Here is a 20,731-nt window from a genome sequence, read left to right on the forward strand (position 1 = left end):
ATCAGAATCATGCGAGAGCTCCTCCAAATTTTCTCTGTACCCTTCCAAAATACACACACACACACACACACACTCTCTCTCTGTTTCAGCGAAGACACGACACACAAGATTGGCACTGGGGCGCTCGCAGCTTTCACTATCTGATTGTACTGTCAAAGACCAAATCCAGACATACACACACTCTAAGGCTGTCACTTTGTAAACTTAAATTATTTCAGATCAGCCAGTAAAACAGGGGAGCTCAATGACAGAGAATCGCACAAACTTTCCTCTTCTCTCCCTCTCCCTCTCAAACAAACACAAAACCACTGTAATCCCCTAAGCAGTAAACAACGTCCTCCTTCCAACTGAGCAGTCCCAGTGCAGACACACACCGACTCCCTTCACTGCAGACAGAGATGAATGCTGGGAAGTTCAGATGCAATCTACTCTGCCATTTCCCCCCCACTTATATACAGTAATGGGAATGTAATCAGCTTCAGATGGCTGATTAATGGCAAAAAATGATCATGAACACAATCAGTAACTTGATGCATTGGATTACTCCATCTGGATTACTTTGTTACTTGACTACCAATCTGTTGAATATGAATGAATGAATGAATGAATATCACCTACAATCATAATTTACATGTTTTTCAAGTTGTGTAAAATGATGTTTGACTCTTTAGTTTCATGACCAGAATGCCTTGTTTCTTTCAGTCACGTTTCTGAATAATCCAACCAACTCATCAGCTATTTTTTCAACAGTATCCGTAATCTGATTATTGCAGAAGGGATTTCATAACAAACCACAGATACCAAATTTGTAATTACTGTAATCCCGATATGTGTGATCTGTTACTCCCCAAAACAGAGTAGTCGCAGTTAACTTGCCTGCACACACACACACAACACTCTACCCACAGCAGGTCGTTAAATATGCAGGATATGAAATCTATTTATAGAGGAGAGGCCACTGTGGCTGGTAGATCCGGACTTTCACCAGCCAAAAGTTTTCTATCAGGCAAAATAAAAAGACTCACTGGAGAAGAGCTGACTAGGGAGCAGTAGAACTGACAACCATATCAGTCAAAATGTACCAGCATTATACACCTGATTGAGCTTCAGTCTTATTTATGAAGAATAAGTTTTTCTACCTTTTCTCCTTGTTCTTTTTTCTTTACTTGGCTTTGACCCTTGCACTCATTGTTACTGGTTTTCTGTTGGCAATAAGCTTAATCTACTGCTGTGCTGTGTGTGAAATGTTCTTTATTCCTCTATTCAGTCGGTTTAAGTAATGATGGATTTTCAGTTGTGTGTGAATATATCTAAGTATGCTAGATTTCGGCTGCATTTTTGTTGACTTTTAGTTTAGTGAGCTTATGTTTGTTCCAGCATTGAAGTCCCTACTATATTAGCAATATGCCAGCACTAGCTCACTTACACTGCATCAACATTAGTTGACTATCATACTCCCAACTGCTTATTGCTAGTTATGTGAAGCAAATATCTCTTGATCTCGAAGAAGGCCGTAGGGCCAAAATGTCATCAAATAAAGAGTTTCTATGGAGCTAGAGTGTGCAACACACTTTTTCTTGTTTTCTCCTGTCTACTTCCAGTGATCAGCACCTCAACAATTGTTGGTGTGTGTTACCTTATATGTGTGAATCAAAGTGCTGCATCATAGGTGCAGAATATGGCCGTTGTTTTTCATCACCATGCTTTCAACACAAGACAGCATTCAGTCTTTGTTTTTTGTAAGCTACATAGACAAGAAGCCCCAGGTTTGAACACCAGCTTCATGCATCACAGCACCTGAAATAAAACTAAAATAAAAATGTATTCAGGCGAAATGTAATCAATACACTGTAAACCCTGCCTTCTCATATACAATCATAGTTGGCATAAAAGTAAAACTCATTAACTATTGAAACTCTTAGCTATCCTTTAGTCATTTGCTTCTAAAGCAATGCCATTTTAATCATGCCATTAACTGTGCTGTCCAATTTTTTTTTTTAGCAATAAATCAGATATCAGTTTTGTTTTAAAACAAGGCATATAACATTTTGGAATTACATTCTTCAAATGTACAGTGCAGTACAGTGTCTCATTCGTTATCATTTTCTATCACTGAGATCTGGCAGAATGTTCTTATGGCATTTATTCAAAGTTATACTCAGGCAGAACTTGTTTTACCTTATCTGTACTCTCACTTTTCTTTGGATGGAAACTGTTGCTTTATCCCCGCAGTGATGTTTCCTTGTGAGCCCCTGTGGGTCTTTTCACCTCACCTGTCTGTCTCTCATCTTTTACATTTTGTGCAAACACTGTTGATCAAACTGTAAACTAGGCCGGCTGCAGGCTGTTCCAGGATGTTGCACAATGAACTTCATAGAAAAGTGTCGGCGTGTCGTCAATGTTTTAAGTTCACAATATTCAAAGTAAATAAACCTCGGCAAATCTACTGTGGCTGCAGTACTAATGCAGGATAGATACAGGAAAGATACATGACTGGAGACTTGTATGATGGCCGCCACTTTAGTAGTAATGCAATGCAGGAGAATAAAGTGCATGATGGGAGACTTGTATCACTGTAGTACTAATACAGGATCAGTACAAGATAGGCGACTTCTGCCATAAATCTGTACCCTGATTTGATTATTTTCAGCACTGTGTCCAAGACTAAATCAAAGTGGAAACAGATATGTATTTTGAAAATAGTGAGGACAGCTTTTGCCTAGATTTAATCTATTTCGAGATTTTAGTATCACTAGTTTACTATAGAATCCTACTACTTTCATTTAGCAATGGATCCATTCATTCACTCATTCATTCCTTCAGCCAGTCACTAAACACGTAGCTCCTTACTATAAAAGAAACACTTGGCTTCTCCTGCCAGTCCGCAGACACAAACAAGCTCAAGTGCCAAGAAGAAGTGAGCTCCAAAGCGTGGGAGAGAGAGCAACTGGAGGTGAAGGGTGGAGAGAGAGAGGGAGAGAGAGAGAGAGAGAGAGAGAGAGAGAGAGAGAGGGATGAATAGAGGAGAAATAGAGTGAATGAATGGAGTGGACGGACGAGAAAGCACATCACGCACCACATCTGCTGACAACACAGAAATAAACTGCAATAAAAAAATAAAAAAAAGCCTGATCTCTTAGCGAGGGGGCTGATTTGATATAAATCATATTTCCCATGACTTGTGCAAGCCCCCTGAAGAGAGTACAATTTCTCACCCCACTGCCTCTACACGCACACACACACTACAATGAACGCCTGTTGTTGGGGTTTGTTTGAATTTGAGTATGTGTGTGTGTGTGTGTGTGTGTGTGTGTGTGTGTGTGTCTGTGTGTGAGTACGTGTAGGTGGGAATCAGACAGTCTGAGTGTGTTTGTGTGTCTGTGTGTGTGTGTGCGTGTGTCTTTCTATGTGCGCCTGCCTGTCTGTATCTGAGTAAGACAGAGACAGATGGAGTTTGAGAAAGAAAGAAGTCAGGAATAACACATTAGGGAGCTATCCTAGCCGCACTCCTTATCTTCTTCTACAGTCTTGCTCGCCAGGGGTATCCACTTACAAAACTCAGGATAACTTAATGTGGAAATCAAGCGGCCTTGCGGTGCTAAAATATGTTTAAATTGCTGTTATGTTACTCCAAACTTTCTTTATTCCCCCATCTTCATTACTTCATGTACTGTCGGACTTCAAAACCAGTAGACCCAGAACCACCCACGCCACATCTAAACCCCTCTCTGCTGCTGCTAATTCTGCCTCAACAGAGAGATTTCAACTGATTCTTCCTCAAGCACAAATAAAAAGGAGCCAGATGAAGAATTTAAACTTAAACTTATGAACACAAGCCGTAAGGTTTCTCAAAAGACGTCAAATTCTAAAAAATCTAAGCAGCAAATGAAATCTATCTATCTATCTATCTATCTTTCTATCTCCTTTTCCCCCATTTTTTATTTCTACCTGTTGCAGTCACAATATTGTCCTCCTTCACTGCATTCAATATGTCACTGTCATAAAGTATTTATTTTTAATAGGCATACTTGGTTAAATAAAGGTCAGTGAAATCAAACCTCTCTCTGTCCATCTCTAAATTGCACTACAGCATCTGTCATATGTCTTTCTTCAGTCTCTCTCTTCTCTCTCTCTCTCTCTCTCTCTCACACACACACACACACACACTGATCAAAATGTGTGTTAGGAAAATAATTGGATGGAGTGTTTTGAAAAGCAGCGGGCATGCTGTTTGTCTCTCCACTGTTGTTTTGCCCTGCTCCTCCGCTCAAAATCTTTTCCTCTCCACCTTTTTTCTCTGTCTGTCCCCCCCCCCCCTCTTCTCTCCTCCTCTGCTCTGCTCTGTGGGCTTGACACCAAAGTGACAAGTTCACACCATGAATACAGTAATTGAATTGGAACCAGCTGTTTTTACTCCCTCGAACAAATGAATTGTGACTAGCATTTTTCTTTGATTTTCTGTCAATTCCATTTCTTCTGTCTATCCCTTTCTCTCTGTTAATCTCCTTTGTACTGCAACTACTTGGGAGGATAGAACAGAACAGCCAAGCATTGTGTGTGTGTGTGTGTGTGTGTGTGTGTGTGTGTGTGTGTGTGTGTGTGTGTGTGTGTGTGTGTGCTTCAGGCCTGTTCAGAACATAGCTATTTTCCTGTCTGTACAGACAAACAGATGGTCATTGGCTGTCTTCTATTTAAAGTAGGGTAAAATCTGTCTGTTGATTTCATAAAGTACTTCTGTGTGCTTATCTGTCTCTTCGTGTCTTTCTGTATCATATGCTGTTTATTTATCTCTCTTTCTGTCTCTCTCTGTGTCTTGCCATCTCTCTCTCCTCCCTCCTCCCTCCTTCCTATTCTCAAACACGAGACATTTGGAGATCGCCATCTGAAAGCAAAGCAACCTGGATAGTTCAGCACTCGGGTGAAATATCCAGTACCTCTTATCCTACCTTCCTTGAGAAATTTCAAAACAAAACTACTTGATAATGAGTACAACACGGATCTTGTACAGGCCACTACAGTCAGAAAACACACAACAGTTTAGATTAAGGTCTTGTGATTTATCCACAGTATGTCGAGCAACCTGTTTTTTCATATCATCAGGACAAAATTAGGATTTTTCTACAAATAAAAGTGGAATAGTGTCCTGGAGAAGTACAAGAGGTTACACACACACATAGCTAGGAGTTGTGTAGCAGGCTTCGACCATAGTCTTGGTTTGGCTTGGATTTAGTTGCTCAAGGGCACCTCAAAAGTAGTAGCATTGGAGCAGAGAGTGTTGATCGCTCTCCTGCCCGACCCAGACTTTTCCCATTCTGTCCAGGGATTAAAAAAAAAGTAACCATATGTATTGTGGGGCAGTAAAATGAATCGCAATATTAGCTATTTCATTCTGCTGTAGTAATCACATATGAGATGGTTTTCCCATCAAAATTTCACTCTCAATCCAAATTATATTATTTGCACTCGGAATGACATTTTTAAATTGTTGTTTGCATTCTAACAAGCCAATGACATTGCTAGAAATATTATGTAGCTCAGAAATAAACATAATTCTGCACAGTCAGACTTTGTTGTCATTAAACTTTTATTTATAATATTGTATCGTGGTTGTATCGAATTGTGAACCCCATATCATGTATCAAATTTTATCGTGAGATAAGCATATCATCCCATCCCTAGTAAATTCTCTTTTGATTTACTACAGTCACAGCACAGGGTCAGGTATAGAGCAGCATCCCCACAGTTGGTATAGATTCCATGATTTGCTCAAGGGCACTGCAGCAGAGCGGCTGATTGTCAACATGGGACTTTGAACCCCGGTCCTGCGGTTGAAGGATGGTCTCTCTGAGCACTGGGCAACCCCTCTGCCCCTAACCATTTGTTTCTCTAACCATTTGAGCACCAGGGCCACAAGCCCTAATGCAATATGACAATCTTGATAATTGCTAACAGCATTGTAATTCCCAGTAGGGCTCTTGAAAATCTGGTGGCTGTGCAACACGTTGACACATAGCAGGAAGTGTGGATGGGCCTGCTGCTGAGGGCCTATATGGCAAGCCTCTAATAGATCCCCCAACATATATGTGTGTGTGTGTGTGTGTGTGTGTGTGTGTGTGTGTGTGTGTGTGTGTGTGTGTGTGTGTGTGTGTGCACAGGCTTGTAATGGTGGTTGTGTCATCTGTCGTGTGTCAGCACGTATATGAGAGTGACACTTTAAGCGTTGAAATTTCTGAATATTAGTTATTTCAAAATGGCACATGCAAGTAACAGTGACAACTCTCTCTCTCACAATCAGGAACAAAACTCTTTCCTCCCTCCCTTCCTTCCTGTCTGATGGAGGACACAGTTAGCTCCTTCCCTCCCGATGCAGCAGCCTATACATTCTGTATGGATTCCCCAGATTATGGTCGCTCCAAAGAAGCATTGATGTGTTCATCTCAATAAGTAATTGGTCATCATCGCTGCTGCTTTTTCTTTGAACCTTTTCACGGACTAGGCAGTTTGGCTAGATAAAAGAAGAGAGGATAGGGCTTTATATAATGTTTAATGAAGGGGTAACGGAGGGGACGGGGCGGGAGGCAGAAGTGGAGGGCAAGGGGGCAAGCCTGGAGCAAGTCAGTACACACAGGAGCTTGTGCGTGCATAGACACAATCAGAGATGGGAATACACACACACACACACACACACACACACACACACACACATCCAAAGAGAGGAAAGGAGGTATACGTGTCTTAGTGACATAAAAAAAGCCCTTGAATATAGTTTCCCTTCCTCAGCAGAATCTGATAGCTCAGTGAACAGTTCACCTTTTAAGATGCAAGTCTGAAAGTTTCAACCACCTTCTAGGTCTTGACACACCATTGGACTTATACTTCAATGTTTCATTATTTTCCCAACGGCCCAATGAAAATGAAACACATGTCTGGTTTAAGGAAGAAGATACTTTCAATGATTAGCAAATATGATTGGTTTGGTGGCATACACTAAAGAAAATACAGTTCATGTATTCTCATATTTAAGCATTTTTCCTATGTGTACCCTGGTAATCAAAATTAGCATGTTTACATCTTAACTTAAAACTTTTCCGTCCACTAGAGGGTGACAGAAACCGCAACACATTTGTAAATAAAGGACAGCAAAGCTACTGGACTACGGACGTCCCAAAGGACAAACCTTGCGAAGGACCATCCATAAAAGCTAATAGCTAAGATAACCGTACCTACGGAGAAATTTCGTCTCGCTTTGCCAGATCTTTCTCCTGCTGAAGGTTACATGTCCCACAATGACAAGTGAAGAGGTAGTTAGCAAGTTTACTACTTTAAAACGTTTACTCACTCGCTTCATCGATTCCGCCATTACGATAACTTTTTTCAGGAATGGGAGGGGGACAGGGTCGCTTTTAAACAGCGAGGGAGGAGACAAGCTAGCTTGAATGGAGCGGGAGGAGCTTCGTTCTGGAGCAGAATTTGACAACAAGCCTTAGTAAAGAGTTGAACACAGCAAAACAGCTGTGTGGATATTGGTTTATATTGTTATGTCTCAATGAATCTCCACATAGCACACGTTAGTTTCAGGATTGGTTATAAGGTCTGATATCACTGATTGCAGGTTTAAGTCTTGCTATCTTGTTATGATTACTATGATTACCAGGAACACACATTTTATGCTAAAAACTAATTATAAAGGTTTTCCGCTTTAATAAATATTACTGGTGCTAACTCCCAGGGGGACACTGGATATTGGAGACATTTTGGAAGCTGAATGGCTGCCAAATTTCTCTGCACTGTCCTCATTTGATTTAAAAGCCCCTGAAGGCACCTAGTATTGGTGAAATTAAATGTCCCTCAAATTGTAGCCAATTATTGCAGGGACATCATCCCGAGTGTCACAAGTCAATTTGCCCAAGTTTTACTGGTGAAAATTTTCTCAGACTTGCCAACTCCAATAAACTCAGCAGCAACATTCACCAAGTTCTTAGAAACTTTTAGTTCTATGAAAAAACATAGTGGCCATATCAATGACAATATTATTATTTTCCAGAAAATACAGAATCATTTAACTGCCCTATCTTGACAATAATATCTTGACAATATTAGCCACTGATTCTGATCACTGTGGCGCTTAGCCTTGACATGGTAAATTGCGGACAATATAATCAATTTATTTTTGTTTTGAACTATTGGTTAACAGAACCTCAGCTTTCCCCACAAAGTTAGGGTCTCCCATATCTCAGATTTTTTTCCAGTGTTAAGCCACTTTTTTGCTTAAGAAGGTCGGCTCAAATGAATGAAAAACCCACTGTAAGATGAGTCAAAATCAAAATATATAGTGCCAAGTTAAACAACAGTCCAGTTCTATGCAGATTGTTGCATTATGAGCTATTGTAGATGCTACTGTATACACACTGAAGGGTTAAAATAGAAAATGAGGTCAAAGGAGGGTGTTAGACAAGTCCTCACCCCTATTCCTCTAACATTCAAGCCAACATTGCTGGTTATCCTACATTGTAGCATAAAGGCTGGTTATATTAGAGCCTGTGTATTGGTTAATATCAATATGAGCTGCTAGTTCTGAGGTCTGGGAGACGGCAGCTCTTTCTAGGCAAGACATGGGCCATGGCTGCAGAAATCCTCCATATTAAAAAAAAAAAAAACATTGCACTGACTGGACACCATAAATAATTCAAACGCAGTTCAGAGTCATGTTTACAGAATCGTTTGTATGTATGTGGTTTTGTGTGTGTGTTTGTGTGTGTTTGTGTGTGTTTGTGTGTGTGTGTATGTGGACCAGTCAGACGCCAGGAATAGAGCTGCCAGAGGGAAGATGACTGGATACCGCTAAGAATGCTGGGTAGTTTGCAATTCTGCCACAGGCCTCCACAGGTACAAGACCACACACAAGCGGGCTCTCTCTCTCTCTCTTTCTCTCTCTCTCACTCACATACACACACAAACACGCAGACACACAAAAACACATCTCTTTCTCTCTGTTATTCACACGGGCATGCATGTACACACATTTGTATGTTTTTATCTTTCTTTCTCTTAATCAAACAAGCATGAACACACACAGATGCACACACACACACACACACACACACACACACACACACACACACACACACAGTGTCTCCACAGAGCAGATTGAGTGGACTGCTCTGCAGGAGGCGGTCCTACTCTACTGCTCTGCTGCTACTAAAGCTCAACAACAGCTGGCTCCGTCTGATCCATCACACACACACACACACACACACACACGCACGCACACACACACACACACACACACAAGCATACACCACCCTGCTGTCTTGTCTGTCCCATTCTCTGGTTGATGCTGCTGGATTGCCAGTAGCTTGCAGAGACGGCACTCAACATCTCTATAGCTCCTACAAAGAACACACATTCGCAAAGGACTCCAACTGTCACACCCTGCTTAGACACTGTACATCAAAACCAAGGGCAGAAGAGTGAGTGAGAGAAAGAGAGAGAGAGAGATAGAGAGAGAGAGAGAGAGGGAGAGAGAGAAGAGAAAGAGAGGGGGGCAGAAAAAACGACAGGTTGACAACAAGGGAGACAGATGACGAACAAGAAAGGGAGCATGGAAAAGAGGGAGAGAGACAGACAGAGAGAACAAGTGAAGTAGTGCAGAGGGAGTATCAGAGAGAGAGAGAGAGCAACTGATGTGGATCATGCAAAATTTATGAAAGCAATAAAACTGTTCAGCGTGAGGTCTCGATGGCAGAATAGCATTATACAGTGAAGCACTGGATAGCAAAAGATAACATGCAGAGGAAGAAATAATACAAGGTGAGGCTTTGCCTTGAAGGAAATTTAGAAGGCAGCACTCGAGCACACTGGTCATCCTGCCGTTGTTGAAACCACGACAAACATGAGCACTAGCAGTAAGAAAGATGTCTCAGTTAATGTATTAAGCTTTCCAAAACACTGATACGGATTAAAGATCTCATGTTAAAGTGATTTTTAACTTACTAGTTTCATTTTGAATTGATGTGACATCAAACTGTCAACCTCAAACATTACTTAGCTCCTGGAATAATGTCTTCACCACGAGTATTCAGGCTATTTTTTTTTTTCTAAAAATACTTCAAAAATACATTATAGAACACAGAATAGATACATTTACTGGGTATATCTGTTTGAAATATTTTGCAACTACCAGAAGGGAAAGGGAAGCATTCAAGTGACTACAGGTGATTACTGAGGCAGCCAGTGTTTATGATTGAGGAAATGTTCAGGAACTTACATGAGGAATATAAGGACTGGAAGCTAGGTAGATGTTATACCAAAGTGAAATACTGCTTTGAGTGTCAGCCTCTCAAGAGAAACAGTTCTGAACAAGAACTTGCCTCTAAACAAGAACCTGTCAATCAAATCCACAGGAGGCAAGAAGGCTTCCAATCAAATAATTGGAGCTAAACATGCGTATTAGCATACAAGTGTGGGAAAAAATTCAGAGTGGAGCACTGCATTACTGATTTCTATACAATGAAACTGCCTATTAGGTTCAAAGGGGACTATGACTCAACTCCTTAATGATCAACCCTGGGACTTCTGTCTAGTGTGTTATAACTGTAATAGCAATATTAATAACTACTAAATTGTATAGGAACCACAATGAACTACTGCATATGCCATTCATGTAACTCAGTATCTGCTGTAGCCGGTTTGATGAGCTGTGTGTTCCCAGTCTTGCCATTCTCATCTCTACTTCACCTTCACCTCTCTCATTTCATCAAAGAGCAATTTTTGGCCACAGGACTACAGCTGACTAGAAGTTTTTTGTTTATGGCACCATTCTCTGTAAACTCCAGATACTGCAGGGCATGAAAATCCCAGGAGGGCGGCTGATGCTGAGAATGCTAGAAGTGTGTCTGGTACCAACAATAATATGGCATTCATATGGCATAGATTAAATCTAACATTTAATTGAACCACTCGACCCTGCCTGCATCTATGCAACAGTTTGCATAGATGTCCAGAATGGTCATCTATGCTGTGCTTGTTTGAATGTATGTGTGTGTGTGTGTTGTGTGTGAGAAAGAGGTGAATTTAAACAACCCTTTTATCAAGACATTACTCATATTTATTATAAAAAATGATGTACAGGTCACCGTATCAGTGCAAAATGGTGGCCGCTTAGTGGTTAGAAAGGTGGTTCAAATGGCTGAACTATAGCTGAAGAAATCAAGGTGAGGAAAAGGAATTACTATAGGCTCTCCCTCCATCAAGAACTACTGCTGCGGTGCCTTGAGCAAGGCACATAACCCCCCATCGCTCCAGTGGAACTGCTCAGTGACCGACGATACACAACTGTGGTTGTACTGCTTCCAGGTGTGAGTGTGTGTAATTGCATAAATGTGAAGCAGGGCGGTGCTGAAAAAGAGCAAAACCCTTCCAGGAATAAATAAAAGTTAAAAAATTTAGAAAACATCCTGCCATCTCTCCCCTGTAATGGAAAGGAAACAAGAAATCAAAAGAACAAAGACTCCCCAGATATGCATAAAAACTTGCAGGTTGCCTGTCAGCTTGTAAAATGCATGTTCTCCTCTGAGGGGAGAGACACAGACACAGACACAGACACAGACACAGACACAGACACAGACACAGACACAGACACAGACAGACTCTAAGACTAAACAGACATCCAACAGCTTGTCAGCCGCGCGGCTCCGAAGGTTGGCTTGAGCGGGTTTGATTTCATATCCGCGCAGGACAAGGTGACTAAAACAGTCAGAGAATGAGTAGAAAGGGAGAGTCTGTGTCCTGCGTGCAATCCTCTACACAAAAACACACACACCACTCCCACTCACATGCTCACACACACACACACACACACACTCCACACATCCAGATTTGACAAGGTCAGTTAATCATCTGTCACAGGGACAGGGGAACGGACAGACTCCCCTCTCCTCTGTCTGTCCTCCATCTATCTCTCCATTCATCCCTCCATCTCCACCCCTCTCCCTTTATCCCTCCATCCTTTCTCTGTCCAAGGGCAACTGTCCTTTCCTCCTCTATTAACCTTGTGTATCTCGCTGCATGGATCTATCTCTCTTTCTCTGTCTGCCCGTCTCTCTCTCACTGTCTCCGTTTCTTCCCCTCTGCCTCTCTTTCTCCCTCCTCTCCTCTCCCTCCCTCCTTCTCCTGCTGCCTCTCTCACGTTTCGCTCCTCTCTATAACCATATGAGCCGAGGCCTTCTCCCCTCCCCAGTCGGGACAAAGCTGTCTTTCTATCGTTCAAAACTGTAATCGGCCACACATCATTGCCTCCCAGCTATTACCTCAAGGTAAATCTAGCGGTCCCTTTTATAAAGAGAGGGAGAAAGAGAGAGAGGGAGAGAGAGAGAGAGAGAGAGAGAGAGAGATAGGGATACAGAGATGGATAGAGAGATGGATGGATGGAGGGGGAAATTTAAGACAGAGAGCGTTACTGTGAACTGTGAGAGCGAATGAGGCAGGAGCGGAGGAAATGATGGAGGGAGGGAAGAAGGGACGGGTGCAGGGAGCCAAGAGTAGATGGATATATGGATGGATGAGTGCGTATATGGCCAGTACAGTCAATCTAACCAATAAAGAAGCACCAGGGAGGTGTGGTTGGGTGACACGCGCCTGTCTATCAATCCACTTTAACCAGCACAATATTAGCGTAGTTAGAGGGAGAGAAGAGGAGAGGAGAGGAGAGGAGAGGAGAGGAGAGGAGAGGAGAGGAGAGTTTTGAATGGAGGGAAGAGGGGAGAAAACAATAGACAAAGGGAACAAATATATAGTAGGATGAAACAGATCAAAGAGAAGGGAGCAGAGACAGAGCGTCAAAGATGGAACATGTGGGAAGAGCGACAGAGGAGAAAATGTGATCGGAGCATGAGTGAACGAAGGAGAATGAGAAAGAGCGAGAGAGAGAGAGAGAGGGAGGAAGACGTGAGGAGATCGAGAGAGACTCAAAGACGAATGGAGAAAAAAAAGAAGAAAATGCAAAGAAAGAGGGAGATAAAGTGCATCAGAAACCGTCCTGTGCGGAGGAGAGGAGAGACGCGCATCTATCAGCGCCGCGCTCGCTGCTAGCCGCCAGGGACGGAGACACCAGTCAACTCAGGAAATAAGAAAATGATTAAGAGCGATTTAATGTCACACCGCCGCCAAGCCAAAACGCACATCTGTCACACCAAGAGTGATGTTACTGCACCTCCCACTCACTTCTCCCTCTCTCTCTCTCTCCCGTTCTCACTCACACTCCAGCAGTCACTCACTCATTCATTATACTCTCCCGTCCCTTGCTCTTTTTTTCTATCTCGGCCCATATCACATACACCCCCCCCCCCCCCTTCCCCCTCAACACACATTTACACACACATTTTCCTGTGGCTTTTGCTTTCCATCCTTTGGCTCACACACACATTATCCGTATGTATTTCTCCTTGTGTTTGTCTATGTGGCTCCCTTTCTTTCCCTTATTAAAAACAATTTATACTCTACTATTTACAATCATTCTTGTGAAGCAAAACAAAGCATTTACAAACTACTGACAGAGATGAGGGAAATCAAAGTGCAAAGTGTGTGTGTGTGTGTGTCTCTGTGTGTGTTTGTCTACATCAGCACGAGTATGAAGCGTTCCCCACTGATCCCCAATTCCTGCACGAGTCCAAACTCTTCACTGCTTCACTGGAAATGACAAGAAGTGGGAGCGGAGACTCGGCTAAGCTGCTCATGCCGGTCCCTCAATGGCCACATACGTGTCACACGCCTGCCAAACTACACGTGTAGCGCTCGCCTCTCGCTGCCGCTGAAACACCACACCGATGCTTTTGTTCAGCCTGAGCTCCGCAGAAGCCGTAGCCCTGGCTCACAGCTTTTAAACACTGCCCCCATCAGGTTACTCTTGTGTGTTGCAACGCTATGGACCGCTGACACCTGTAATGTGTTGATGATTTGTACTGCATACAAGTTTAAAATGCAAACGCTGGCAGGTAGACTAAATGTTCCATTACAGAGTTGACTGGCATTGTTGTAATGCTTTAAATTAATGGTTTGTGTTATTTATGAAAGATGTCCAGGACTAGTGCTGTAAATTGACATACAGCTTAAAAGGGGAATTCCACCCTAAAATAGACTTCATGTAGCTTTTTCACAATGTTGGTTAGAGCTTTATGTCATATTAGTGCTGCCAGTTTTGCACTAAAATATATCATGCTGTGCCACCAGAGCAGTACTTTCTGCTGACACACAAACCAATCATGAAAATAAACACAGGTAAACTCTTGTGACTTAAAACCCGTGACCTTTGCACTCACCGTTGCACTTCCCTCCATTGGTGGGGTCGCCATAGTAACCGGGCATGCAGCTCTGACAGTGGGTCCCGGCCGTCAGGTTCCCACAGCGCTCACACACGCTGCCGTTCACACACCTGCTGTGCCCATTACACTGACACGCTGGGGAGAAACACACAAACAGGACAGGTTGGTATGTGTGTGCATGTGTGTGTATGTGTGTCTGTGTGTGTTTGTGTGTGTGTGTGTGTGTGTGTGTGTGTGTGTGTGTGTGTTGATAAAACATTTCAAACTTTAAATTTACAGAACATGCTTGGTTATGTATGAATATTACTTAATTTCTTAATTTGGGAACATTTCACAATACATGAATTGTGCAAAAGAAATGTAGTACTAATAAAACTCTTTATGCATGTGTATATATCTAAATAGTGGCTAAATTTATATGCACAGGGAATTCTATTCTTAATCCGCTTACTCAAATAAACTGGTATTGAGTTGACAAATGTAAACTTCATAATTTGTTTAGCCTGGCTTACTCCGATATTAAACGGTTTACTGTGGCATGCAAACCTCTTTCTCCTTTCACTTTTGGTTTGCACAGGGTTATGGGTAAACTTTGATGTCTACAAAACACATGGCGGCTACTATTGGGACCATCATTCCTTTAGAAGTAACCTACTATTACTCAGTCAAAGAGGGAGGCGATAGGAGGCAGCTGCACCTTTTCATACTTTTGTTTTGGCAGGCTGACCCTTCTAGCTGTGGACGGGACACCGCGGGTAGACAGGACTATTCTGTTAAATGGGTTACTCGTGGCAACAGGGAGTATCAAAGGTGCACGTAAACAGCTTAACCTGAATGAGACCTTAACTTAAGAGCTTGTAAACGCAGTCAGTGGAACATGTCAAACCATAAGCCTAGTCTAGTGTTGTGCTCACCGGGGCATTGGATGAAGGCCCAGTTGTAGCCTCTATCAGCTGAACACAGAGCCTGATCCAGCACCATGTCCCGGTCCCTCAGCCTGTCTCTCTCTCTGTCCCGGGACGCGCCCCTGGGGTTAGCGGCCTTCAGCGGCCCCCGGTAGGAGCCCTCCATGCAGACGCCCCTGCCGGTGTCACTGGGATCCCCGCACCAGCCGCACTCCGCCTGGCCCAGACACTCGCCGCACGTCCTGAGACCCGAGCAGTTTTGGGCTGGGAGTGGCGGAGGAGAGGGAGGCAGAGGTAGGGAGAGAGGGGAAGAGAGGGGAAGAGGGAGACAAGAAGAGAAATAGATAGGGGTAAGAGGGGGAGTGAGAGAGAGAGAAAGAGGTAGAGTTTGGGAATTTGTTTTCTGCATTGTAACACACAATCAAACACTGTTTTCTCTACAAATGCAAATACAAAACACAACTCTGCGGTAAATAATATGTCCATAGTCCAATATTCTCATGTACAAGTACTTCATTGCCTAGTATATTGTTTTTGACTTTGTGGCATTTGAATGATTACAATTATGACATAAATATAACCTATAACAATATATAGTATTGTATGCAGACATATTTTTACATTAGTAGTCCAATATTCTCATGCCAGCACATCTAAATATTAGGCCTGTTTCATAATGCTGTTATGGAAGATGTTTTTCTTCTTGGGTTGAAAGTGCCTCTTTGAAGCACAATCGGACCGTATTCTGTCTTTATGTTGGACCATATTTTTTTTTAACTGCGTGCTTCACCAAACCCAAACTAACACCATCAGCCAAAGCATAAACACACAAAAGCTTTTAGTGACAGATCCTACCTCCTCTCATATACTTTGCCTCTTTGTTTTCACCTTTTGTTTGACCCTCAGCATTTATGAAAAATTGACTTTTCTCTTCCACACCATTCTCATGTGTTGAGAAATGCATTTGTATTCATAAAGTGGATGTGACATTCAGAAATGGTTTACTGGTGCAAATTAAAAATGACACATTTTTATAGTATGGCATTCAATGCTTATAAAAGAAAACAAAAATCTCCATACTGAAGCGTTTTTCATGGAATGTGCCGGAGAATGGAGATAGGTGAGGAGAATAAGAAATCAAGTTTCCCAGAGAAGCCAGCCTGACGAAGTTAACTTAAAACTTGTTTTGTACCTTTCGCTCTGTTTTGCTCTCTCTCCATCGTTCTCAACATCAACTCTTCCTCCTGTCATAATAAATTTTAGTCTACAAAGCGAGAGCGGGAATGCATAGTCTCCGAGAGAGAGAGAGAGAGAGGGAGAGAAAGGTAAGACACCCCGGGTATCTTGGCATGTACACAACAGACCAAAAGGTTGAGGGAAGTTATCCAAGGTGTTGTTTCTTATAGCCTAGCAAGATGACTCGAACGCAGCGTCAAGAAAAATTAGCATTTTCACCAGAAGTTGTTTCTCTTTTGAACGCAAGCCATTTCCATAAGCCACAGATGTTCTAGGTGAACCTGTATCTCTCTCTCTCTCTCTCTCTCTCTCTCCCTCTCTCTATCCCTGCTAGCTAGTTCTGCTTGAAATACACCCCTTGTCCTGTGTGTGTGTGTGTGTGTGTGTATGTGTGTGTGTGTGCCTGTCTGTCTGTGTGTTTGTGTGTGTGCATGCGTCCCTGTTGCATTATTCAGCTGTAGCAATGCTGATTCATTTGTTCTCTCTCTTTATAATTACAAACTTTCTCTCTCTCTCTCCCTTTCTCAGATTCCCTCGCTCTTTATCTCTTCTCTTCCACGTTCTATCCTCCAGTTCTGCCTCTTTTTTTTCATTTCTATTCACTAAGCCATCTTCCCCTCATGCTCCTCATTCATCGTTGCTCCCTTCCTCTCCTCTGGTGCTCCTCACCATTATACCCTCTCCTCCTCATTTCCTTTTTTATTTGATTTGATTTTTTTGGGGGATTACTTTAAAACACATTAAGCATAAATAAAATCACAAAGGATGTCACCATAAAGTCAGAGACTTCCATCTTCTGTTCTCCCTTTTTCTCCTCTCTTCTCCTCTCCCCTACTGTGTTTTTACCTCTGGTTTTTAGACTTTCACCTCCCCTCATCTCCTCTCTTTTTCGCTCCTCCTCTGTTCCTCTGACAACTCTGTTGATCTCCACTATCATCAACAGTTCAAAGCGAGACGGTTCAACAGAATATCCCTAATCCACAACGCAGTAGGGATTCTTCTGCTGCAAAAGCATGTATTTACATACCCAAGAGCAGAGTTTAATATCCAATAAATATACCAGGCCTTCATGTGTGTTTATCATTCTGAAATGTGCTTCATGTTTCACGAGCCTGGTAGCCCCTCCTGGTAATCCCCACACCGCTCATCCCCCAAACCTCAACATTTCCTCTAAGACAGAATCCTTTGCTTCTCTTTGATTTAAAAGATCCCATTTGAACCCATTTTGTGGCAGCCATTTTGTATCCCTCAAAGTCAAAACAACCAGGGATACAAAATGGCATGAGTAAAAGCAACTCATACAGAGTTGAGACGTAGCAGGAAAAAACACATTCCAGTATGAATTCAAAAAGTAGAATCCTCAGATGTGCATTTACTTAACTGTGGTGTGTGTAGATAATATAATTTACCTGCTGTGTTTTCTATGTCTGTGCCTATTTTTAATAGCATTTCCGATTGTCTGGCTTCATCTGTGTTCCACATGGAATGAATTACAAGAGGTTATTACCTCATGTAGTCTCATGGACTCAGGGTAGAGAGAGATGTGCGTGCATGTGTGTGTGTGTGTGTGGGGGAGAGGAGGTGTGGGGGGCAGCAAGAGAGAGAGAGAGAGAGAGAGAGAGAGAGAGAGAGAGAGAGAGAGAGGCACATGTGTGTGCCTGCAGGCTTTACAAGGCTCGAGTTTTAGTTAACAGCACCAAAGATTTAGTTCTTCCTATTACATGACATTAGCTCAAGGCTGTTTCCACAGCAAATGTCCTTTTGGACGGTACCTGTATTTCCCATGGGAATGGAAAACATATTTAATGATCAAATCTAATATGTGATCTAATCACGGTGCAGAGATGAAACTGTTGACTGATTGTTGACTGCCAGCTGTTTTTCCTTTGCGGATACTGTCAAGATTGAAAATGACAGTGATTTATGCATTGAAATCACTCCACTTAAATGTTTGGTTAATGCTTCTGTAATTTCTTTCAAAAAGGGTGATTATTCTGTCCTCACTCTGTTTGTGTACATGGCTTGGCAGCAAAGTAAACACTATGAAGTACTGACAACAGGGCATGACGTCAAACTGTAGAAAGAGAAGAGAGAAGAGGCACAAAATATAAATTAATTTCTCCTCATTACAATATACCACAATGCAGATTAAATATATGTATGAAACAGTGCCAATTTGAATATGAATGATTGCTGATGAATTTCAGCATTACAGGCTACCTGACACTGAGCCACTGAATAATGACAGAGGATTCAGAGATCAATGTCCATAACCAATAAGTACAACTACTACAGATAAGTCATATTTAAGATGTCTTATTTCACAGTCATAGAGAAGGATCTAACATCTTAAAATGGGGGATATGAGCATTGATGAACACCTATTTTTAAATATTCACAATAATTATTGCCAAAGTCAGAGAATTCCATATCTGTAGGTTTTCTGTAGGTTTTCTGTGAGCGACAATGAGTAGAATAGAAACAAATGTGGTAACTAGGTCAAATCCAAGAGGACATGGGTTTGTGTCTTAGCCGACGCCACAAAGCATCAGTCGCTGAAACTTTCAGAAGTGTCTGTCGTCACTTGGAGACTGAGAGCCATAACGCCTTTGAGGTCTGTCAACAAGAGGCATTAAGCACAACATTTCTCCGACGTTGGCTCCTTTAGTGGGCGGAAATGAAATATAGAGAATATCCACCATACTTTTGTGTGTCATGAATAGAATAATCCTGAGTACACATTTCCATGATAGACTAACAACTCATACCTCACGAATCCTTTCAAAACAGACAAAAATGTATAATTTTATTATACATTTGCTAATTCATCGCTGTCGATTTGTTAGGCGTTGAGATGACAGACACAGCCTAGAGAATATCTTAACACAACAGATAGGATGACAAATGTTCTGAGGAGTTCAGGCTATCTTGTTTCTAGCAAATAAAAGGATTGCTTGTTTCTGCTGGGGGAATTTTCATCTTATCAAAAATTCTCTCAGCACAATCTTCTCGCTGCCATATTCTGTTCATCACATTGGGTTGATATTTGGCGTCCCTGGATAGCACATATCGTCTGGCTTCATCTTGTGTAATCCATTTGCTTCTACAGTAGCGTCACAATTGACAGTTAGCATCGCCGAACCCAGCAGCATACAGATCTGTGAGCCTACGTACATAATACATCAAGTGTAAAAGCCATAAGCTGCCTTGCCTCTTTGCCTTTCCCCGAGCATGTGAAGCTACAATACAGCAGACATACTGTATGTTGGACACACACACACACACGAACACACACACACTTATTCTGAAGATAGCCTGAGAGAAAATAAGCCTATTTCTCTCTGCAGCAAAACCAATGTCAGCAACAACAACACAACTATCATCTGGTCTCCCGCTGTGGTTAGTGGTACGTGTGTGCATGTGCAAGTGTGTGTGTGTGTGTGTGTGTGTGTGAGTGAGATTCATGGTTTGAACCCCATGTTGAAATATAATCTGATTGCAGTCAGTGACCTCTGTCTAACCAACACATCGTAGTTCACCTTACAGACAGCCAGCAAAGAAGCCTGTTGCTTACGAAACAGTCCTGTTTTCTAAGTTAAAATTATCTGTGTTTTTGAAATGTTTCCTGATGAACTTCAGGCAAAATAGCAAATTTTCTTCCAAAATACACAATGCTTTTAGAATAAACCTTCTGTACTGTAAATTGAAGTACCATGAAGTACAATGTAGTGAAGTATGGTTCATTTAAATGCACTGTAGTACTCAAAGTACAGTAACGCACTGTAAAGTTACAAATGAAGCCATTACGTTGCAGCTTTTTTGCTCCATCCCCAAAAGGAACTGTGTGGGAAAGTCATCAAGCCTTGCTGTATCTTTCCATCTACTGTACAACATTCAAGAGATAATTGTCTGCAGTAATAACAGTATAGATTCAGAATAAATGCATGAAGGAGGGTTTTTACAATGGCTACACACTATAGCTTTCAAACACTGACCTCACAAGCTACGCAGAGGAGAAATGCTCTGCTGTATAACAACTAGATAAAAAAGTTGAAAATAAATGTAAAAGTTAATTTACAATTGCCATATTTATTGCCATATTCTTACAGCTGCAAAACGTGCAAGGACGACCAGACTCTAGACGCAGAGAGGCATAGTCCATTTCAAAATAAGAGGAAGAGTACACTACAATTAGGTTGGGATCGAAAAAATCTGCTTTTCAAAGAGGCTTTCCAAGGCAACCCAAAACTTCAAAATTTGAGTGCGAGGGCA

The 20,731-nt window shown here is 42.0% G+C and overlaps 1 protein-coding gene across 1 annotated transcript in view; it reads right to left on the minus strand.

Annotated features, from left to right (window-relative positions):
- The window catches only part of LOC139662297 (attractin-like protein 1), a gene marked incomplete at both ends in the record, with an annotated part of 90,514 nt that overhangs the window by 22,960 nt on the left and 46,823 nt on the right, over positions 1 to 20,731 (minus strand). Inside the window, 2 exon segments of the mRNA XM_071540948.1 lie at positions 14,316 to 14,453; positions 15,233 to 15,487. Of these exon segments, the coding sequence (XP_071397049.1) occupies positions 14,316 to 14,453; positions 15,233 to 15,487 (393 nt within the window).

Source organism: Centroberyx affinis, unplaced genomic scaffold, assembly GCF_046629955.1.
Source record: "Centroberyx affinis isolate AG114_WGS23_722 - 3 ecotype Tasmania unplaced genomic scaffold, CSIRO-AGI_Caff_v1 ptg003753l_1, whole genome shotgun sequence".
NCBI classification, from domain to species: Eukaryota; Metazoa; Chordata; class Actinopteri; order Beryciformes; family Berycidae; genus Centroberyx; species Centroberyx affinis.